Raw genomic sequence first — 23,148 nt, 5'->3', positions numbered from 1 at the left:
TCCCCAAATGTCCTCAGGTGTGACCCCAGGTGTGTCCCAGGTGTGTCCCCAGGTGTGTCCCCAGGTGTGTCCCAGATGTGTCCCAGGTGTGTCCCCAGGTGTGTCCCAGGTGTGTCCCAGGTGTGTCCCAGGTGTGTCCCCAGGCGTGTCCCAGGTGTCCCCAGGTGTCCCCAGGTGTGTCCCCAGGTGTGTCCCAGGTGTGTCCCCAGGTGTCCCCAGGTGTCCCCAGGTGTGTCCCCAGGTGTGCCCAGGTGTATCTCAGGTATATTTTAGGTGTCCCAGGTGTGTCCCCACCTATCCCAGGTGTATCCCAGGTGTCCCCAGGTGTGTCTCAGGCATCCCCAGGTGTGTCCAGGTGTGTCCCAGGTGCCCCCAGGTGTGTCCCCACCTATCCCAGGTGTCCCCAGGTGTATCTCAGGTGTCCCCAGGTGTCCCCAGGTGTGTCCCCAGGTGTCCCCAGGTGTCCCCAGGTATCCCCAGGTGTCCCCAGGTGTCCCCAGGTGTGTCTCACCTGTCCCAGGTGTGTCTCACCTGTCTCCTCCTCTCCCTCTCCCGGAGGCTCCGGGCGATGACGTCAGCGGCGGCCGCGGCCTGGCCGAGCTCGGGGGGGAGTTTTGGGGCCAAATTCGGGAATTTCGGGAAATTTGGGGTCAAATTTTGGGATTTTGGGGCCAAATTTTGGAATTTTGGGGCGGAATTTGGGGAATTTTGGGGGCGGCGCAGGAAATACCGGTCCCCGCCCACCGAGGGGGGAGGGGCCGAGGGGGGGGTGGGGGAGGGGCCCAGGAGGGGGGTGGGGGAGGGGCGGAGGCCCAGGAGGGGCGGGAGGCGCTGCAGGAACACCTGGGGGGGGGAGGGGAAAGGTCAGAGGTCAGAGGTTAAAGGTTAAAGGTTAAACCGTAATTTTCCCCAAAATTTCCTGAATTTTCCCCAAAAATTTCCCCCCAAAAATTCCCACTTGAAAATCAAAAATTTTTTCTGGAATTTTCCCTGAAATTTCCCCAAATTTTCCCAAAATTTCCACCTGGAAGTCCAAAATTTCACCTGGAAACCCAAAATGTCTCAAAATTTCCCTGAAATATCCCCAAAAATCCCACCTGAGAATCCAAAAATATTCCCAAAAATTCCCACCTGGAAACCAAAAATATCCCAAAAATTCCCACCTGGGAACCCAAAATGTCCCAAAATTTCCCCAAAATTTCCTTATTTTGGGGTCAATTTTTAAGAGAATTTTGGGATTTTTGGGTTCCCCCTCACCTGCCTGGCCCAGGTGTGTCCAGGTGTTTCCAGGTTTGTTTTGGACCACTTTTGAGCCAATTTTTCCCAGAAATTCGCCATTTTTGGGTCAATTTTTTTTGTTTGTTTTTATTTTCACCATTTTTGGCCAAATTTTTTGGGGATTTTTTACATTTTCAGGTCCCCCCTCACCTGTCTGGCCCAGGTGAGCAGCGGTTCATGCTCAGGTGTGTCCAGGTGTGTTTTGGACTCTTTTGGGCCATTTTTAGACCGATTTTCGCCAAAATTTCACCATTTTTGGGTGGAATTTTGTCATTTTTGGGTGGATTTTTTTGGGAATTTCGCCCCCCAGGTGTTTGTCTCACCTGCCTGGCCCAGGTGGGCATCCCGTGGGTGCCAGGTGAGCGGTGGTGCAGGTTGAGCACCCCCACGCTCAGCGCCACCAGCAGCGCCAGCAGCACCAGGGTGCCCGTCAGGTAACGCCCGATCAGCGGCACCGCCAGAGACGTGGCCGGGACCTTGTCGGCCAAGAGCAGCAGGAACACGGTCAGCGTCAGCAGGGCGAAGAGGCTCAGAGACATCTTCTCACCTGGACAGGTGAGACACGGACAGGTGAGACAGGTAACAGAGCACAGGTGAGCTCACCTGGACACAGGTAACACACAGGGAATGGGACAGGAACACGGTCAGCGTCAGCAGGGCGAACAGGCTCAGAGACATCTTCTCACCTGGACAGGTGAGACACGGACAGGTGAGACAGGTAATGGAGCACAGGTGAGCTCACCTGGAGATAGGTAACACACAGGGAATGGGACAGGAACACGGTCAGGGTCAGCAGGGCGAACAGGCTCAGAGACATCTTCTCACCTGGACAGGTGAGACACGGACAGGTGAGACAGGTAATGGAGCACAGGTGAGCTCACCTGGACACAGGTAACACACAGGGAATGGGACACAGGTGACACAGGGACAGGAACACGGTCAGCGTCAGCAGGGCGAAGAGACTCAGCGACATCTTCTCACCTGGACAGGTGAGACACGGACAGGTGAGACAGGTGAGATCACCTGGACAGGTAATGGACAGGTAATGGCACAGGTGACACACAGGGAATGGGACAGGAACACGGTCAGGGTCAGCAGGGCGAACAGGCTCAGGGACATCTTCTCACCTGGACAGGTGAGACACGGACAGGTGAGACAGGTGAGATCACCTGGACAGGTAACACACAGGTGAGATCACAGGGAGAGGTAAGACAGGGACAGGAACACGGTCAGGGTGAGCAGGGCGAACAGGCTCAGCGACATCTTCTCACCTGGACAGGTGAGATACGGACAGGTGAGATCACCTGGACAGGTAATGGACAGGTAACAGACAGGGGATGGACATGGACATGGACAGGAACACGGTCAGGGTGAGCAGGGCGAAGAGACTGAGAGACATCTTCTCACCTGGACAGGTGAGATATGGACAGGTGAGCTCACCTGGACACAGGTAACACACACAGGTAACATCACCTGGACACAGGTAACACACACAGGTAACATCACCTGGACACAGGTAACACACACAGGTAATGACACAGGTGACACACAGGTGAGCTCACCTGGACACAGGTAACACACACAGGTAATGACACAGGTGACACACAGGTGAGCTCACCTGGACACAGGTAACACACACAGGTAATGACACAGGTGACACACAGGTGAGTTCACCTGGACACAGGTAACACACACAGGTAACACACAGGTAACACACACAGGTAACATCGCCTGGACACAGGTAACACACAGGGAATGGGACAGGAACATGGTTTAGGGATTTTTTTGGGGGATTTTTTTGGGTATTTTTGGGGGATTTTTTTGGGGATTTTTGGGGATTTTTGGGGGAATTTTTGGGGGGGATTTTTTTGGGATTTTTTTGAGGGATTTTTTTGGGGATTTTTTAGGGAATTTTGGGGGCCTTTTTTATTTTTTTGGGGATTTTTTGAGAGATTTTTTGGGGATTTTTTTATTATTATTTTTTGGGATTTTTGGGGGATTTTTTGGGGGGATTTTTGGGGGATTTTTGGGGGGGATTTTTGGGGGAATTTTTGGGGGATTTTTGGGTTTGGGGATTTGGAATTTGAGATTTTTAGAATTTTTACGATTTTTGTGTTTAGGAATTTGAGATTTTTTTTTATTTTGGGGATTTTTGAGTTCGGGAATTTTTTTTTAGGATGGGAATTTGGGATTTTTCGCTTTAGAAATTCGGGATTTTTTTTTGATTTTTTTGGCTTTACGAATTGGGATTTTTTTTTGAATTTTCGATTTTTTTTGGATTTTTTTAAATTTTTTTTTTATTTTTACGGGGATTTTAGTGCCTCACCTGCATCGGGGGGCAGGTGGAAGATGCCCACGGCCAGGAGGGTGATTTTTGGGGGGGATTTTTTTTGGGATTTTTTGGTGGATTTTTTTGAGATTTTTTTGGGATTTTTTGAGGATTTTTTGGTGATTTTTGGGGGATTTTTGGGGGATTTTTAAGGGATTTTTTGGGCATTTTTTAGGGATTTTTTTGAGATTTTTTGGAGATTTTTAGGGGATTTTTTGGGGATATTTTTGAGGATTTTTTGTGATTTTTGGGGGATCTTTTGGGGGATTTTTAAAGGGATTTTTTGGGGGGTTTTTTTAGGGATTTTTTTGGGAATTTTTGGGGGGATTTTTTGGGATTTTTGGGTTTAGGAAGTTGGGATTTTTTGATTTTGGGGATTTTGGGAATTTGGGAGATTTTTTTCAGGATTAGAATTTTGAAATTTGGGATTTTTTGCTTTAGAAATTCAGGATTTTTTTGATTTTTGGCTTTACGAATTCGAATTTTTTTTTGAATTTTCGATTTTTTTGGATTTTTTTAAAATTTTTTTTTTAATTTTCAGATATTTTTCCACGCTGACCTGCGTCGGGGGGCAGGTGGAAGACGCCCACGGCCAGGAGGGTGATGAGCACACACGGCACCAGCACCGTGGCCAGGTAAAAGAGCGGCTGCCGCCGCAGCACCAGGTGGAACGAGACCCCCAGGGGGGACCCCGCGGGGCCCCAGGGGGACCCCGAGCGGTGCACGAGGGTCCACTGCCCGTTCTCTGCAGGTGAAACAACAGGTGAGAGGCAAAAATCCACCCCAAAAACCCAAAATCCCCCTAAAATAAAAAAAAAAAAAAACAAAAACCCTAAAAAAAACTGAAAAAAACCCAAGAAAACCCAAAAAAAACCCCCCAAAAAACCCAAAAAAAACCCAAAAAAAAAACCAAAAAAAAAATCGAAAAAACCCCAAAAAACCCCTCAAGAAAAACCCCAAAAATTTTCCCCAAAAAAACCTCAAAAAATCCCAAAAAATCCCCCAAAACCTCCCATAAAAAACCCCAAAAAATCCCCCCAAAAAACCCATAAAAACCCATAAAATACCCCAAAATTTTCCCCCAAAAAAACCCATAAAAAAACCCAAAAAAATCCCCCAAAAAACCCGAAAAAAACCCGAAAAAATCCCCATAAAAAAACCCCAAAATTTTCCCCAAAAAAACCCTCAAAAAATCCCATAAAAACCCCAATAAAAATCCCACAAAACCCCCCACAAAAACAGGAAAAAATATTAAAAAAAACCCACCAAAAAACCCAAAAAAACCCCATTAAAAAACCCCAAAATTCTCTCCCCAAAAAAACCCCTCAAAAATCCCGAAAAAATCCCCATAAAAAACCCCAAAATTCCCCCCCAAAAAACCCCAAAAAAACCATTTAAAAACCCCCAAAAAATCCCCCATAAAATACAGCTAAAATACCCCAAAACCCCCCCAAAAAAACCCCAAAAAATCACCCCAAAACACCCAAAAAAACCAACCAACAAAACCCCCAAAAATATCAATAAAATCGACAAAAAAATCGACAAAAAAATCGAAAAAAAATCGAAAAAAATTCGAAAAAAATTCAGAAAAAAACCCTAAAAAATTCCCAAAAAATCCCCCCCAAAAAATCCCCAAAAATTAAAAAAAAAAAAAAATTTAAAAATTAAAAAAATCACAATAAATAGTAATAAAAAAATCCAAATAAAATAAAAAAAAATCAAAAAAATTTCAAAAAAAATTCAAAATAAATCCCAAAAAAATCTTAAAAAAATCCCAAAAAATTCCCCAAAATTCCCCAACCCTCTCAGACCCCAAAATTGCCCCAAAATTTTAATTTTTTTTCCCCAAATTGACCCTGGAAATCGGGGGGCAGCAGCACCCGGGCCCCCCCAAAACCACCTCCTAAAAGTCCCCCAAAATCTCAAAAAAAATCCCCAAAAAAGCCCCAAAATATCCCAATAAAATTAAAAAATAAATTCCCCAAAAAAAACCTCCCCAAAAATCGACCAAAAAAAAAAAAAAATCGAAAAAAATAGAAAAAAATCGAATAAAAATCAAAAAAAATGAAAAAAAAATAGAAAATAAATCGAAAAAAATTTCCAAAAAAATTCAAAAAATTCCCTAAAAAATTCCCAAAAAATCCCCAAAAAATCCCCAAAAAATCCTCAAAAATTCTAATAAAATAAAATTTAAAAATTAAAAAAAAATCACAATAAATAAATTAAAAAATCCAAATAAAATCAGAAAAAAAATCCAAAAAAATTCAAAAAAATTTTTTTTAAAAATCCCAAAAGAATCGAAAAAAAATCCCCAAAAAATCCCAAAAAAAATCCCAAAAAAATCCCAAAAAATCCCCAAAAATTCCCCAAAATTCCCCAGCCCTCTCAGACCCCAAAATTGCCCAAAAATCTCATTTTTTTCCCCAAATTGACCCTGGAAGTCGGGGGGCAGCAGGACCCGGGGCCCCCCCAGCTGCAGCCGGAGCTCGGAGGGGCCGTAGGAGCCGGAACGGAAATTCAGGGAACAGTTTTGCCAATCGAAGGGGAAATGGGAAACCTAGGGGGGAAAAAATGACACAAAATTAGTGGATTTTACAAAAAAAAAAATACCCCCAAAAATTAAAAAAAAAATCCCGAAAAAATCCCCCCAAAATCAAACAAAAAATCAAAATATTCACCAAAAAAATCCCCCAAAAAATCCCCGAAAAAATCCCCCAAAAAATCCCCGAAAAAATCCCCGAAAAATGCCAAAATTTTCCCCAAAAATCCCAAGAATTTCCCCAAAAAAAACACCCCCAAAAAATAAAAAAAACACTCCAAAAAACCAAAAAAAAATTCCCCCAAAATCAAAAAAATATCCCCCAAAAAATCCCCAAAAATCTCCGAAAAAATCCCAACCCCCCAAAATTTAAAAAAAAAAAATCCCGCAAAAAATTAAAAAAAAATCCCAGAAAAAATCATTTAAAAATCCCCCCAAAACCGCCCAAAAATCGCTTTAAAATCCCCCCAAAAATACCAAAAATTTACCCAAAAAATCCTCTTTAAAAAAACCCCAAAAATCCCTAAAAAAATCTCCCCAAAAATCCCCCAAAAAATCCCCAAAAAATCCTCCAAAAAATCCCCCAAAAATCCCCTTAAAAAATCCCCAAAATTCCCCCCATAAATCCCTTAAAAATCATCAAAAATTCCCTTTAAAATTAAAAAAAAATCTCTAAAAATCCCCAAAAAAATCCCAAAAAATTCCCTAAAAATCCCTTAAAAATCCTCCAAAATCCCCCCAAATTTCCCCCAAAAAATCCCTTTGAAAATATCCCTAAAAATCCCCTAAAAATCCCTTTTAAAAAAACCACAAAAATCCCTTTAAAAATCCCTCAAAATTATCCCCAAAATCCCCAAAAAATCCCTTTAAAAAACCCAAAAAAAAAAATCCTCAAAATTCCCTTTAAAAATCCAAAAAAATCCCCTAAAAATCAAAAAAAAAATCCCGTTAAAATTCCAAAAAAATCCCTTAAAAATCCCCCAAAAATTCCCAAAAAATTCCCAAAAAATTCCCTAAATTTCCCCAAACCTCGAAACCCCCAAACCCCCCCAAACCCCCCAAAATTCCCCAATTTCCCCCCGTCCTGACCCTGATGGGGCAGCGGCTGCGGAGCAGGGCCGGGGGTCTCCAGGTGACGGCGCCGTCCCAGGTGACGACGGCCCGAACCCCCAGGGAGACCCCGAACTCCCCGTCGTTGCTGGAAAAAAGGGAAAAAAACACATGAGAAACCCCCAAAAAATTCAAAAATACATCCCAAAAATAGAATAAAATAAAATAAAAAAAAAAAGGAAAAAAAAAATCTGAAAAAACCGACCTTAAAACCAAAAAAATCCCGATTTAAAAACTCGAAAAAAAACAAATAAAACCCCAAGAAACCCCCCCCAAACCTCATTAAATAAATAAATTTTAAAAATCTCAAAATAACAAAAAAAAAAAAATACCCTGAAAAAAACCCTGAAAAATAAAAAAACAAAAATTAAAAAAAAAAAACAACAACCCCAAAACTCCCCCAAAAAACCCAAAAAAAAATCCCAACAAAAAAAAAATCAACCAAAAAATCCTCAAAACCCAAAGAAAACCGACCCCAAAAAATGTGCCCCAAAAATCACCCAAAAATCCCAAAAAAATCCCCAAAAAATCCTCAAAAATCACCAAAAAATCACGAAAAAATTCCAAAAAATCACGAAAAAAAATCCAAAAAAAAAAAAAAAAAAATCCCAAGAAATCCTCCAGAAATCCCCCAAAAATCCCCCCAAAATCCTCCCAAAAATCTCCAAAAATCCTCCAAAAAATCCCAAAAAATAATAAAAAAAAAAATCCCCAAAAAATCTCAAAAAAAATTTCCCCAAAAATCCAAAAAAAAAATCACAAAAAATGTAAAAAAATCACGGAAAAAAATCCAAAAAAAAAATCCCCAAAAAATCTCAAAAAAATCCCTCAAAATCGCAAAAAAACTCAAAAAAAAAAAATCCCAAAAACATCTCCCAAAAATATGAAAAAAATCCCAAAAAAATCCCAAAAAATCCCAAAAAAAAATCCCCCCAAAAAATCAAAATAAAATCCCAAAAAAATCACAAAAAAAATCTCAGAAAAATCCCCCCAAAAAAATCAAAATAAAATCCCCAAAAATAAAATTAAAAAAACCCCTTAAAAATCACCAAAAAAAATTCCTTAAAAATACCAAAAAAAAAAAAAAAAAAAAAAATCAAAATAAATACCAAAAAAATCGCCAAAAAAATCCCCCCAAAAATCTCAAAAAAATCCCAAAAAAATCCCCAAAAAATCACCAGAAAAATCACCAAAAAAAATCCTCAAAAATCACAAAAAATCCCCAAAAATAATATTAAAAAATCCCTAAAAAATAAAAAAAAATCAAAAAAAAAAATCACTAAAAAATCCCCCAAAATTCCCCCCAAAAAATCCCAAAAAATGTCAAAAAAATCCCAAAAAAAATCCCCAAAAAAATCCCAAAAAAATCCCCAAAAAATCACCAGAAAAAATCACCAAAAAAAATCTGAAAAAAATCCTCAAAAATCACAAAAAATCCCCAAAAATAATATTAAAAAATCCCTAAAAAATAAAAAAAATCCAAAAAAAAAATCACTAAAAAATCCCCCAAAATTCCCCCCAAAAAATCCCCAAAAATGTCAAAAAAATCCCCAAAAAAATCCCCCCCAAAAAATCCCTAAAAAATCACCAAAAAATCCCCAAAAAATCAAAATAAAATCCCAAAAAATTACAAAAAAACCACCAAAAAATCAGAAAAAATTCAAATAAAATCCCCAAAAAAACCCAAAAAAAATCACCAAAAAATCCCAAAAAAATCAAAATAAAATCCCAAAAAAACCCCCAAAAAAATCCAAAAAAATTCCCAATTTTTCCCAAAACCCCCCCAAACCTCCCAAAACCCCCAATTTTTCCCAAATTCCCCTAAAATCCCCCCAAATTTCCCCCCGTACTTGTTGTCCAGCCCCACATCTGGCAGCCAGATGTTCTCGGCCGGGACGCGCAGGGCCGTGACCCCCCCGTGCTCTCGGGGCTCCCACGACAGACGAGGGTCCCGCCAGCCCTGGGGGGGAAAAAATGGAATTATTGGGGGAAAAGGTCCTAAAAAATAATGAAATTCACCTGAAAAAAATCAAATTTCTGGAAATTTACACAAAATTCCCCGAAAATCCCAAAAAAAATCCACCAAAATAACCCGAAAATTCGTGAAAATTTACCCAAAAATCCACCTGAAAACCCCTGAAAATCACCCAAAAAATCGTGGAAATTTACTCCAAAATTCCACCCCAAAAAAAACCCCCAAAATTCGTGAAGATCCATCCAAAAAGACCCAAAAAATTCACCCAAAATTCTCCCAAAAATCCACCCAAAGTTTCTGGAAATCCACCCAAAAATCCACACAAAATTTCGCCCCAAAACCCAAAAAAATCCACCCAAAATTCCCCAAAATCCACCCAAAAATCCCCAAAAAAATCCACCCAAAAAACCTCCAAAATTCGCGAAAATTTATTGAAAAATCCACCCCAAAAATCCACCCAAAAAATCCACCCAAAAAATCCCCAAAAATCCTGAAAATTTACCCCCCAAAACCCCCAAAAATCCACCCGAAATTCATGAAAATCCACCCAAAAAAAATCCCAAAATCACCGAAAAATCCCCCTAAAATTTCACTTAAAAATCCACCCCAAAAACCCCAAAATTTCCCAAAAATTCACCCCAAAAATCCCCAAAAAAATCCACCCAAAAAATTCACCCAAAAAACCTCCAAAATTCATGAAAATCCACCCAAAAATCCACCCCCAAAACCCAAAAAAATCCACCCAAAATTCCCCAAAATCCAACCCAAAAATCCCCAAAAAATCCACCCAAAAAACCTCCAAAAATTTGTGAAAATTTACCCAAAAATTCACCCGAAAAAAACCCCAAAATTCATGAAAATCCACCCAAAAAACCCCCAAAATCCAACCCAAAAATCCCCAAAAAATCCACCCCAAAAACCTCCAAAATTCGTGAAAATTTATCGAAAAATCCACCCAAAAATCCCCCAAAAAATCCACCCAAAACGCCCCAAAATTTGTGAAAATCCACCCAAAAAAACCCCCAAAAATCCACCCAAATAACCCCCAAAAAAATCACAAAAAATCCACCCCAAAACCCCCAAAAATTCCCCAAAAATCTTCCCCAAAATCCCCCAAATTCCACCAAAAATCCCCCAAATTTCCCCCCAAATCTCCTCACCAGGTTCAGGTAAACTTTGGTCGTCATTTCCTCGTTCTTCTCATCCTGAAAAAAAATTTTGGGTATTTTTTGGGATTTTTTGGGGGATTTTTTTGGGATTTTTTGGTATTTTTGGGGTTTTTGGGGAAGTTTTTTTGGGGGGTCAGAACCTCCACCCCAAAAAAAAAACTCCCCCAAAACCCCAAAAATCCCAAATCCCTTTGAGACCCCCCAAAATCCCCTTAAACCCCCCAAAATTCCCCCAAATCCCCCCAAAATCCCCTTAAACCCCCCAAAATTCCCCCAAATCCCCCCAAAATCCCCTTAAACCCCCCAAAATTCCCCCAAATTCACCCCAAATCCCCTTTAAACTCCCCCAGGACCCCCCAAACCCCTCTAAGACCCCCCAAATTTCCCTCAAATCCCCCCAAATCCCCCCCCCCGACCTTTTCTGGACTCCCCAAATCTTTCCCAAATCCCTCCAAAATCCCTTTGAGACCTCCCCAGACCCCCAAAATTCCCCAAATCCCCCCCAAATTCCCCCCAAATCCTCCCAGGACCCCCAAATCTCCCCAAATCCCCCCAAAATCCCCTTAAATCCCCCCAAAATCCCCTCAAACCCCCCAAATGTCCCCCCAAATCCCCTTTAAACTCCTCCAGGACCCCCCAGGACCCCCCAGGACCCTCCAAACTCCCCCAAACCCCCCCAGGATCCCCCAAACCCCCCCAGGACCCCCCCAAATCCCCCCAAATTCTCCCAAATTCCCCCCAAATGCCCCCAGACCCCCAAATTCCCCCCAAAATCCCCCTAAATTCCCCAAAATTCCCCAAAATTCCCCCAATCCCCCCGTACCAGCCCCACGAGCTGGGCCAGCTCCAGCCCCACCGTGACCAGCACCGGGACCCCCCCGGGACCCCCCGGCCGGACCCCGGCCCGGTACGGCCCCAGCAGGGCCTGGAGCAGCCCCGGGGAGGGGGGAGAGCCAGGGGACCCCCAACCTGGGGGGAAAAAAGAGATTTTGAGAGATTTTGGGGGGTCCTGGAGGGGTTTCAAGGGGATTTTGGGTGGATTTAAGGGGGATTTTGGGGGGTTTGGGGGTGAATTTGGGGTAATTTGGGGGATTTTGGGGAGATTTGGGGGATTCTGGAAGGGTTTGGAGGGTCCTGAGAGGGATTTTGGGGGGATTTGGGGGGTCCTGGAAGGGTCTGGGGGAATTTTAGGGGGATTTTGGGGGGTTTGGGGGGTTTTGGTTTGGCCCCAGCAGGGCCTGGAGCAGCCCCGGGGAGGGGGGAGAGCCGTGGGACCCCCAGCCTGGGGGGAAAAACAGAATTTTAGGGGGATTTTGGGGAGATTTGGGGGGGATTTTGGTAGATTCAGGGACATTTGGGGAGGATTTGGGGGGATTTGGGGGATCTTGGAGGGATCTGGGGGTCCTGGAGGGGTTTAGGGGGATTTGGGGGGAATTTGGGGGGTTTTCGGGGGGATTTCGGGGAGTTCAAAGGGATTTGGGGGGTCCTGGGAGGATCTCAAAGGGATTTTGGGGGGATTTGGGGGAGATTTTGGGGGGTCCTGGAGGGGTTTGGGGGGGATCTGGAGGGGCTGAAAACAACTTCGGGGATTTGAGGGGATTTTGGGGGGTCCTGGAGGGGGTTTAAGGGGATTTCGGGTAAATTTGAGGGGGATTCGGGGGGATTTGGGGAGATTTTAGGGGGATTTGGGGGGATTTGGGGGGTCTTGGAGGGATCTGGGGGGTTTTAAGGGGATTTGGGGTGAATTTGGGGGAATTTGGGAGGGTCTCAAAGGAATTTGGGGTGAATTTGGGGGTCCTGGGGGGATCTCAAAGGGATTTTGTGGGGAGTTGGGGGGATTTGGGGGAGTTAAAAGGGAATTTGGGGGAAATTTGGGGGGATTTGGGGGAATTTGAGGGGATTTTGGGGGGAGTTCAGGGGGATTCAGAGGGGGTTGGGGGAAAATTGGGGGGATTTGGGGGGTCTGAAAGGGATTTGGGGGGATTTTGGGGGTCCTGCAAGGGTTTGGGGGAGATTTGGGGGAATTTTGGGGGGATTTGGGGGGTCCTGAGTGGATTTTAGGAGGGTCTGGGGGAAATTTGGGAGGATTTGGGGAGATTTGGGGGGTCCTGGAGGGGGTTTAAGGGGATTTCGGGTAAATTTCAGGGGGGTTTGGGGGGATTCAGGGGGTCTTGGGGGTCTCAAATGGGATTTTGGGGGGATTCAGAGGAATTTGGGGCAATTTCAGGGGGATTTTGGGGGGTCCTGGGGGGTTTTCTGGTAAATTTGGGGGGGATCTGGGGGGGATTTTGGGGGATTTGGGGAGGTTGGGGGGATTTGGGGGGATTTGGGGTGAATTTAGGGGGTCTGGGGGAGATTTGGGGAGTCCTGGGAGGGTCTGGGGGATTTGGGGGGTCCTGGAGGGGTTTGGGGGGTCCTGGGGGAGGGTCTCAAAGGGTTTTTTGGGGCAATTTCAGGGGGATTTTGGGGGGATTTGGGGCAATTTCAGGGGGATTTTGGGGGGATTTTGGGGCAATTTCAGGGGGATTTTGGGGGGGATTTTGGGGGGATTTTGGGGGGGATTTTGGGGGGATTTTGGGGGGGATTTTGGGGGGATTTTGGGGGGATTTTGGGGGGATTTTAAGGGGGATTTTGGGGGGATTTTGGGGGGATTTTGGGGGGATTTTGGGGGGTTTTGGGGGGATTTTGGGGGGATTTTGGGGGGGATTTTGGGGGGGTTTTGGGGGGATTTTGGGGGGGATTTTGGGGGGATTTTGGGGGGGTTTTGGGGGGATTTTGGGGGGGATTTTGGGGGGATTTTGGGGGGGATTTTGGGGGGGATTTTGGGGGGATTTTGGGGGATTTTGGGGGATTTTAAGGGGGATTTTGGGGGGGATTTTGGGGGGATTTTGGGGGGGATTTTGGGGGGATTTTGGGGGGATTTTGGGGGGGTTTTGGGGGGATTTTGGGGGGATTTTGGGGGGATTTTGGGGGATTTTGGGGGGGATTTTGGGGGGGATTTTGGGGGGATTTGGGGAGATTTTGGGGGGGTTTTGGGGGGATTTTTGGGGGGATTTTGGGGGGATTTTGGGGGGATTTTAAGGGGGATTTTGGGGGGATTTTAAGGGGGATTTTGGGGGGGATTTTGGGGGGATTTTAGGGGGATTTTGGGGGGATTTTGGGGGGATTTTGGGGGGATTTTGGGGGATTTTGGGGGGGATTTTGGGGGATTTTAAGGGGGATTTTGGGATAAATTTGGGGATAATTTTGGGGGTCCCGAGGGGGGTCCGGGGGGTACCCGAGTCCAGCAGGAGCAGCAGGAGGAGGCTCAGGGGGGCTCCGAGCGCGGGGGCGCCATCGCCGGGTGGGGGAGGGGCCCCAGGGGTGGGGGAGGGCACAGGGGGTGGGGGAGGGGCAATGGGGGGTGGGGGAGGGGCACAGGGGTGGGGGAGGGGCAGCAGCTGTTCCGGATGTGGGGGAGGGGAGGAATTTTTTTTGGGGGGGGGGGGGGATGGAAAATTCCGCCCCTCCCCCATTCCCATTCCCAAAAATAGAACCCGGAAATTCCCAAAAAAAAAAAATTGACACCAAAAAAAATTCCCCAAAAAAAACCCCACGAAATTTATTTAGAAAATTCAAAATTTGACACAAAAAAATTAAAAAATTGACACGAAATTTTAAAAATTAACCCAAAAAAAATCTAAAATTGACCCAAAATTGACCCCAAAAAAATCCCCGAAATTTTTTTAGAAAATTCAAAATTTGACACAAAAAAAATTTAAAAATTGACCCAAAATTTTTAAAATTAACCCCCCAAAAAAATCTAAAATTGACCCAAAATTGACCCTCCAAAAAAAAACCCGAAATTGAGAAAAGAAAAATCACAAAATTTTACTCAGAAAAATTAAAAATTTGACCCAAAAGTCACAAAATTGAACACCCAAAAAACCTCAAAAATTGACCCAAAATTGACACAATTTTGGGAAAATTTTGGGTGAATTTTGGGGGGAAATTTGGGACAATTTTGGGCCAATTTTAGATGAATTTTGGGATTTTTTGGGTGAATTTTGGGACAATTTTCAGCTGTTTTGGGCTTTTTTTGGGGCTGAATTTTGGGATATTTTTTGGGTGATTTTTGGGCCATTTTGGGGCTGTTTTTGGGCTGAATTTTGTGATGTTTTTGAGGTGAATTTTGGGACAATTTTCGGCAAATTTTGGACCAAATTTTGGGCTGTTTTGGGTGAATTTTGGGCCATTTTTGGTGTAAATTTTGGGCCATTTTCGGGCTGTTTTGGGTCTGTCCTGACCCGATTCTGACCCCGCCCTGGACACGCCCCTTTTTATGCGGCCCCGCCCCAAAAACCTTTAAAAATAAAACCCAAAAAACCCAAAAACCCCCAAATTCCCCCAATTTTTTGTGAAAATTCGGGCGATTTTGGGGCATTTTTTGAAAATTTTTTTGTATTTTTATACCCTGGGGGCGTGGCCAGGCAAAGCCCCGCCAATGACGTCATAAAAAGCGACACGGAGCAATTCCATCGTTTATTGGTTGGCGATTCCGGCCCCGCGGCCAATCAGCGGCGAGGAAATTCCGCCCCGCCCCCAACCGACCAATCAGAGCGCGAGGGGCGGGGCGAGGCGGCGCCTCATTGGTTGTCGCCCAGCGACAGCAGTGACGTCATCGGGAGCGTCCAATCAGCGGCGGCGGCGGTTCCCATTGGGCAAAGCGCGGACCAATCAGAGCGGGGAGCGAACTGGGGGAGGCTCCGCCCACTTTTCTTAAAGGAGCCGCGTCCCGGTGGGAACTTCCGGTCACTTCCGGCGGCCACTTCCGGTCATTTCCAGCGGTCACTTCCGGTCATTTCCCTCCTCAACCCCCCGGGACCAAAAATAACCAAAAAAACCCCGAAATTTATTTAAAAAAAAACCCAAAAAATTCTTTTTAAAAAAAATCCCAAAATTTCTCAAAAAATTCCTCAGAATTCCTTAAAAATCCCAAAATTAATTAAAGAAAAACCCCAAAATTACCAAAAAATCCTAAAATTCATTTTTAAAAAAACCCAAAATTCATTTAAAAAAAACCCAAAAATTACCAAAAAAATCCCAAAATTCATTTAAAAAAACCCCTAAAACTAATTTTAAAAAACCCAAAAAATCCTCAAAAAACCCCAAAACTCATTTTAAAAAAACCCAAATTCATTTCTCCAAATATTTTTGGGTGTTTCGGGGTGATTTGAGGTAATTTTGGGGTAATTTTGCCATTTTTTGGGCTGATTTTTCCAGTTTTTGTACCGATTTTTGCCATTTTTTTGCCATTTTTTACTCGATTTTTGCCATTTCTTGGCCGATTTTTCCAGTTTTTGAGATAATTTTGAGGTGTTTTTATTTTTGGAGTGTTTAAAGGGCCCAGGTTGATTTTGGGGCGATTTTTGCTGGTTTTAGGATAATTTTGGCTATTTTTTGGCTCTTTTTTTGGGCCGATTTTTGCCATTTTTGGGCTGATTTTTCCAGTTTTTGGGCTATTTTTGGGGTAATTTGGGTCTGGGGTCTCTATGGGGCCACAGTAACCCACCCCAGGGACCCCCCAGGTTTAATTTGATTTTTTGGGGAAATTTAGGGTTAATTTGGGGTAATTTTGGCCATTTTGGGGCCAATTTTGGGCCAATTTTTGGCTTTTTTGGGGGCCAATTTTTGCCATTTTTGGGCCAATTTTGTGCCAATTTATGGCGCTTTTTTTGCCCAATTTTTGCCATTTTTGGGCCGATTTTGGGCCGATTTTTGCTATTTTTTAGGCCACTTTTGGGCTGATTTTTGGGGTTTTTTTTGGGCCGATTTTTGCTATTTTTTGGCCAATTTTGGGCCGATTTTTGCCATTTTTTGGGCCAATTTTTGCTATTTTTTGGGGCCACTTTTGGGCTGATTTTGGGGGGTTTTTTTTGGGCCGATTTTTGCTATTTTTTGGCCAATTTTTGCCGATTTTTGCCATTTTTGGGCTGATTTTTACCCGATTTTTGCCATTTTTGGGCTGATTTTTCCAGTTTTTTGGCTATTTTTGGGGTAATTTGGGTCTGGGGTCTCTATAAAGCCATTGCAGCCCAGCCCAGGATGAGCAGGGACCCCCCCACGGGCGCCCCCCGGTTGAGTTTGGGGTCCCCCGTCAGTCCATGGAAATAAAAGGGGCCACAGAACAGCCCCAGCCCCGAGAGCAGCAGAGACCCGGCCTGGGGGGAGAGAAAAAAATCAGTTAAAGAAGGAAAAATTGAATTTTTGGGGGAAAATTGGGGAAAATGGGGAAAAACGGGACTTTGGGGAATTTTGGGGGGTTTTTGGGGGGGGGAAAATGGGATTTTTGGGGAAATTTGGGGGAAAAATGGGATTTTGGGGAATTTTTTTGGGGATTTTGGGGGGTCTGGAGAGAAAAAAATGGGATTTTTGGGGAAATTTAGGGGGGTTTGGGAGGAAAAAATTGGGATTTTAGGGGTGAAAAATGGGATTTTGGGGGGATTTTGGGGGATTTAGGGAGTTGAGGGGGAAAAGGGGATTTTGGGGAGTTTTGGGGAATTTTTGGGGGGATTTTGGGGGGTTCAGGGAGGGAAAAATGGGATTTTGGGGGGGAAAAATTGGGATTTTTGGGGGGAAAATGGGATTTTGGGGGAGATTTGGGGGATTTGGGGGAAATTTGGGGGGATTTGGGGATTTCGGAGGAAAAAAAAGGGGATTTTGGGGGGTTGAGAAGGAAAAAATGGGATTTTGGGGGATTTTGGGGAGTTTGAGGGAAAAAGGGGATTTTGGGGAGTTTTTGGGGAATTTTTGGGGGGTTTTGGGGGGAAAAATGGGATTTTTCGGCAGGAAAATGGGATTTTTCAGGGGGAAAATGGGATTTTTGGGGGAGATTTGGGAAGATTTGGGGATTTCAGAGGAAGAAAAAGGGGATTTTGGGGAGATTTTGGGGGGTTTGGGGGAATTTTGGGAGGTTCAGGGAAAAAAAAAAGGGATTTTGGGGAGTTTTGGGGATTTTTTGGGGAATTTTTTGGGGGATTTTGGGGGGTTCAGGAAGGGAAAAAGGGGATTTTGGGGGAAAAAATGGAATTTTAGGGGGATTTTGGGGGTTTGGGGGAGATTTAGGGGATTTTGGGGGAATTTGGGGGTAAATTAAAGAGATTTTTGGGGATAAATTTTTGGATAAATTTTGAGTAAAATTTCAGGGATTTTTGGGATAAATTTAAGGGAATTTTTGAGGTTTTTTTGGGTGGATTTTGAGATAAATTCTGGGGATTTTTTGGGGTAAATTTCGGGATTTTCAGGGTAAATTTTGGGAAAAATTCTGGGATTTTTGGGATAAATTTCAGGGATTTTTTGGGCGGATTTTGGGGATAAATTTTGGGGTAAATTTCAGAGATTTTGGGATGAATTTTGGGGTAAATTTCAAGGATTTTCAGGGTAAATTTCAGGGATTTTCGGGGAAAATTTCAGAGATTTTTGGGGGTAAATTTTGGGGATTTTTTTGGGTAATTTTGGGGATTTTTGGGCCAATTTTGGGGTTTTTTTGGTGGGATTTTTTTTGGATTTTCAGGGTAAATTTTGGGTTAAATTCTGGGGATTTTTTTGGGATAATTTTGGGGATTTTTTGGGGTAAATTTTGGGGATTTTGGTCTCACCAGGTGTGGCCGGCGGCAGTGGGGAACCCCCAGCAGGGCCAAACTCGTCAGGAGGTGGAAACGATTCGCCGTCTCGTAGAGCTGGGGAAATTTGGGGGGAAATTCAGCAATTTTGGGCAATTTCCAACAATTTTGGGCAATTTTTGTTAATTTTGGGCAATTTTGAGTTTTTTTCGCGGTTTTTTGGGCGTTTTTTAAGGGGAAATTTGGAGTTTTTTGGGGGTTTTTTCGAAATTTTTGGGGATTTTTTGGAAGTTTTTCAGGATTTTTTGGGGGATTTTTGGGGAGTTTTTTAAAGGGGAAATTTGGGGGTTTTGGGGTTTTTTTTCAGGGTTTTTTGGGGGTTTTTTTGAGGGGAAATTTGGGGGGGTTTCTGGGTTTTTTTTGTAGTTTTTTGAGAGGAATTTTAGGGTTTTTTGGGCTTTTTTCTGGCTTTTTTGTGAGGAATTTTAGGGATTTTTGAGGGGATTTTTGGGGATTTTTTGGGGGATTTTTTGGGGATTTTTGGGGAGATTTTTTTGGGATTTTTAAAGAGATTTTTTGGGGATGTTTAAGTGATTTTTTAGGGATTTTTGGGAGACTTTTGGGGGGATTTTTAAAGAGATTTTTGGGGATTTTTTAAAGGATTATTTGGTTTCTTGGTTTTTTTTTTTTCGAGGTTTTTTGGGGGTTTTTTGAGGGAATTTTGGGAGTTATTTTCGACTTTGGGGGGAATTTTTTAAGGACTTTTTGGGGGTTTTTTTTCGGTTTTTGGGGGAATTTTTTTAGGGATTTTTGAGAATTTTTAAAGGGATTTTTTTGGGATTTTTTGGGGTTTTTTGAGGGGAATTCTGGGGGGTTTTGGGGAAGTTTTTTTGGGTTTTTTGGGGATTTTTCCCTCCCCTCACTCACCTCTTTCTGATACTCGTCCCGGTCACTGCGGCGCATCCCTGGGGAACAGGGGGGTTAAAGACACCCCAAAATTCCCCAAAAAATCTCAAAAAATCCCCCCCAAAAAGAACCTTAGAAATGCCCCAAAAATCCCCCCCAAAAATAAAAAAAAATCCCAAAAAAATCCCCCAAAAAATCCTCAAAAAAAAATCCTCAAAAAATCCCAATAAATCCCCCCAAAATTTCCCTAAAATCACAAAAAAATTCCTCAAAAAAAAATCCTCCAAAAATTAAAAACACTCCCCCCATAAAACCCTCAAAAAAATCCCCAAAAAATAAAAAAAAAATTCCCAAAAAATTCCACTCAAAAAAAATCAAAAAATCTCCCCCAAATCGCCACCCAGGACCCTCCAAATCCCCCCAAACCCCCCAAATTCCCCCCAAATTTCCCCCAAATCCCCCTCACGACCCCCAAGTCCCCCCAAATTTTCCCCAAATTCCCTGAAATTTCCCCAAATTTCCCCGAAATTCTCTCAAACTCGCACCGTGAGCCCCGTAGGCGGCCGCGGCCATGGCGGCGGCTCCGCTGAGCGCCCCGAGCCTCCCCCAGGCCGCCGCCATTGCTGCTTCTCCTTCCTCCTCTACTTCCGCTTCCTGTTTCCCCATACGTCACTTCCGCTTCTAGTTCTGGTTTTCTATTGGGTGAAGCGCGCGTCAGTCAAAGGGGGAGATCAGCCAATGGGAGCGCGAGGATGGAGGTCCCGCCCATGCGGAGCGCCCCCTGGTGGAGGAGAGGGGGAGGGCGGATTTGGGGGGGATTTTTTTGGGAATTTTTTTGGATTTTAGGGCGATTTTTTAGGGATTTGGGTGGGATTTTTTTGGGATTTTTTGGAGGGATTTTGGGGATTTTGAGGGGATTTTTGGGGAGAATTTTGGGGAGAATTTTGGCGATTTTTGGAGGGATTTTTTTTTGATTTTTGGGGATTTCTTAGGGATTTTTTGGGGGATTTTTGGGGGATTTTTTGCGAATTTTGGGGGATTTTTTAGGGAAATTTTAGGGATTTTTTTGAGATTTTTGGGGAATTTTGGGGGGGGAATTTTTCTGAGTTTTTTGGAGATTTTGGGGGGATTTTTTTGGGGATTTTTTAGGGATTTGGGGGGAGACTTTTTTAGGGATTTTTTTGGAAATTCTGGAGTTTTTTGTTTTGTTTTGTTTTGGGGTTTTTTTTTAGATTGTTGGGTATTTTCTAGGGATTTTGGGGGGGAATTTTTGGAGTTTTTTGGGAATTTTGGGGCTCTGAGGGGGGCTCTGGCCTGATCATGATGGCTCTGGAGGAGGAAGAGGAAGGTGAAGATGAAGAAGATGATGATGAAGAGGAAGATCGAGGGGGAGTTGATGATGAAGATGAAGATGATGAAGATGACGATGAAAATGATGACGATGAAAAGATGAAGATGATGCTGAAAGAGGATGAAGATGAAGATGAAGACGAAGATGCTGAGGACGATGATGATGATGATGATACTGAAGGAGAATAAAGACGATGAAGATGAAGATGCTGAGGATGAAGATGACACCGAAGGAGGATGAAGATGATGCTGACACTGATGATGATGATGATGATGATGATGAGGATCAGGATGCTGAGTGTGAAGGATGATAAGGATGATGATGAAGATGAGGATGAAGATGATGCTGAAGGGAAGATGAAGATGCTGAGGATGACGATGATGATGAAGATAGTAGTGAGGATAAAGATGACGATGACGATGATGAAGATGACACCGAAGGAGGATGAAGATGACAATGAAGATGCCGATGGTGATGATGATGATGAAGGATGAAGATGCTGAGGATGAAGATGATGATGATGATGATGATGCTGACAACGATGACGAGGATGAAGATGAGGATGAAGATGCTGAGGATGATGAAGATGCCGATGACACTGATGATGCTGATGCTGATGATGATGAGGACGATGATGAAGATGACACCGAGGGAGGATGAAGATGCTGAGGATGATGACGATGATGATGATGCCGATGAGGAGGATGATGATGATGATGATGCTGAAGGAGGATGAAGACGATGCCAAGGGAGGATGAGGATGATGATGAAGATGATGATGAAGATGAAGATGACACCGAGGGAGGATGAAGATGCTGAGGATGCTGATGATGATGACGATGACAATGATGAAGATGATGCTGCTGAAGGAAGATGAGGATGAGGACGATGAAGATGATGCTGAGGATGAAGATGCTGAGGATGAGGGTGAAGATGAAGATGCCGATGACGCTGATGATGACGATGATGATGATGAGGATGAAGAAGAAGATGCTGAGGATGAAGATGCTGATAAAGATGCCGATGACACCAATGACGCCGATGACGATGATGATGATGATGATGATGATGAAGATGAGGATAAAGATGCTGCTGAAGGATGAAGATGCTGATGAAGATGCTGACAATGATGAAGATGCTGAGGATGAGGATGAGGAGGATGAAGTTGAAGATACCGATGATGACGCCGATGACGATGAGGATGATGATGCTGCTGATGAAGATGAGGATAAAGATGCTGCTGCTGAAGGATGAAGATGATGCTGAGGATGAGGAGGATGAAGTTGAAGATGCCGATGATGACGCCGATGACGATGATGATGATGATGATGATGCTGATGATGATGAAGGCCGCCCCGCCCCCTCCCCCGGCGGCCCCGCCCCCGGAGGCGGCTCCCGGCGGGAGGAGCTGCGGCCGCTCCCGGTCCCGGTTCGGCTCCTCGGCCCCGCCATGGCCCCCCCGCCCCCCGGTGAGCGCGACCCCCCCGCCCCTCCCCCCCACCATCCCCCCGGCGGGGGGAGGGGCGGCCCGAGGGGGGGACGGGCCCCAAAGGCCCCACGGGGGGGGGGGAGGGGATGGGAAATGGAGCAGGAAAATGGGGGGGGGGGGGGAGGGGCAGCCCCAGCTCGACCCCCCCCTTTTTCTCCCCCCTCCCCCCCCCAAAGATAAAACCGCGACCCCCAAATTTGGGGAAAAGGGGGGGAGGGGCCTGGATTTTTTGGGGGGGGGGGGAGGGGGAGGAGCCCGAATTTTTTTTTTTTTTTTGGGGGGGGGGGAACTGAAAGTGGGGCAGCTCCGGGTGGGGGAGGGGCAGCCCCGGGACCCCCCCGGGACCCCCCGGGACCCCCCGGGACCCCCCCGGGGATGCTCCGGAACTCTCCGGTTGCCACGGGAGACGCTCCGGGCTCTGTTCCCATGGAAACGGGAGGGGGGGGGGAGGATGATGAGGGTCCCCCCCCGCCCCTCCCCCCGGCCGGGAATTTTGGGAATTTTTTTTTGGAATTTTTTTGGTGATTTTTAGGCGAATTTTTGGTGAAATTTGGGGATTTTTAGGTGAATTTTTGGGATTTTTTTGAGGATTTTTTAAGTGAATTTTTTGAGGATTTTTTGGAGGATTTTTTAAGGATTTTTTTTGGGATTTTTTGGGGGGATTTTTTGGGATTTTTTTGGGTTTTTTTGGGGATTTTTTTAAGGACTTTTTGAGGGTTTTTTGGGGGGTCCCCGAGGGGTGGGGGAGGGGCAGGACCCCCCCTTTTCAATGGTTTATTCCCCCCCCCAAATCTGATGGTTTGTTCCGTTTGTTCTTCTCTTCCCCCCCCCCAACATTGACCCCCCCGGCCCCTCCCCCATTTCCCGTCATCCCTTTGGGCCGCCCCTCCCCCCCCCATCCCCCCAATTCCTGACCTGGGACCCCCAAAAAAACACCCCAAATTTCGCTTTTTTCATCCCAATTTTACCCCAAAAATCATCCAAAATTCACCCCAAAATACTCCAAATATTCACTCCCAAATTCACCCCAAAATTCCCCCAAAATTCCCTCAAAATTCCCCCAAAATTCCCCCAAATTTCCCACAAAATTCACCCCAAAATTCACCCCAAATTCACCCCAAATTCACCCCAAATTCACCCCAAAATTCACCCCAAAATTCACCCCAAATTCACCCAAAATTTACCCAAAATTCCCTCAAATTCATCCCTAAATTCACCTCAAATTTCACCCCAAATTTCCCCCAAATTTCCCCAATTTTCCCCCCAAATATCCCAAATTTTCTTGCCCCACTTTCCCCTCATTTTCCTCTTTCTCCTCGTATTTTTCCCCTTTTTCCCCCAATTTTCTTCCAATTTCCCCCAAATTCCCCCAAATTCCCCCAATTTTCCCCCAAATTTTCT

At 44.5% G+C, this 23,148-nt stretch overlaps 3 protein-coding genes across 3 annotated transcripts; all 3 read right to left on the bottom strand.

Annotated features, from left to right (window-relative positions):
- Window positions 1–756: 756 nt before the first annotated feature.
- LOC310921440 (acetylcholine receptor subunit beta-like) lies at window positions 757–4,539 on the bottom strand (the record flags this gene model as incomplete). The annotated part of the gene is made up of 3 exons (XM_083881569.1): window positions 757–843; window positions 1,602–1,825; window positions 4,167–4,539. Coding segments are annotated over 3 exons (684 nt in total), but the record flags the coding sequence as incomplete, so codon positions are not given.
- Window positions 4,535–11,284, bottom strand: LOC310921409 (acetylcholine receptor subunit beta-like). The gene is made up of 4 exons (XM_083881540.1): window positions 11,224–11,284; window positions 10,392–10,436; window positions 9,107–9,216; window positions 4,535–7,344 (listed from the first exon to the last, which is right to left on the bottom strand). Exons 2-4 carry the CDS (start codon window positions 10,416–10,418, stop codon window positions 7,116–7,118), a joined length of 366 nt encoding a protein of 121 aa, XP_083737666.1. The 5' UTR covers window positions 10,419–10,436; window positions 11,224–11,284; the 3' UTR covers window positions 4,535–7,115.
- A 4,585-nt stretch (window positions 11,285–15,869) lies between these two features.
- Window positions 15,870–19,553, bottom strand: TMEM256 (transmembrane protein 256). The gene is made up of 4 exons (XM_083881542.1): window positions 19,453–19,553; window positions 18,929–18,966; window positions 18,038–18,118; window positions 15,870–16,600 (listed from the first exon to the last, which is right to left on the bottom strand). The coding sequence occupies exons 1-4, from the start codon at window positions 19,526–19,528 to the stop codon at window positions 16,457–16,459; spliced, it is 339 nt and encodes a 112-aa protein (XP_083737668.1). The 5' UTR covers window positions 19,529–19,553; the 3' UTR covers window positions 15,870–16,456.
- Between the last annotated feature and the right edge of the window lie 3,595 nt (window positions 19,554–23,148).

Source organism: Zosterops lateralis (assembly GCF_965231275.1).
Source record: "Zosterops lateralis genome assembly, chromosome: 34".
In the NCBI taxonomy this organism is placed as follows: domain Eukaryota; kingdom Metazoa; phylum Chordata; class Aves; order Passeriformes; family Zosteropidae; genus Zosterops; species Zosterops lateralis.
This window is presented reverse-complemented; position numbering and strand designations above follow the sequence as displayed.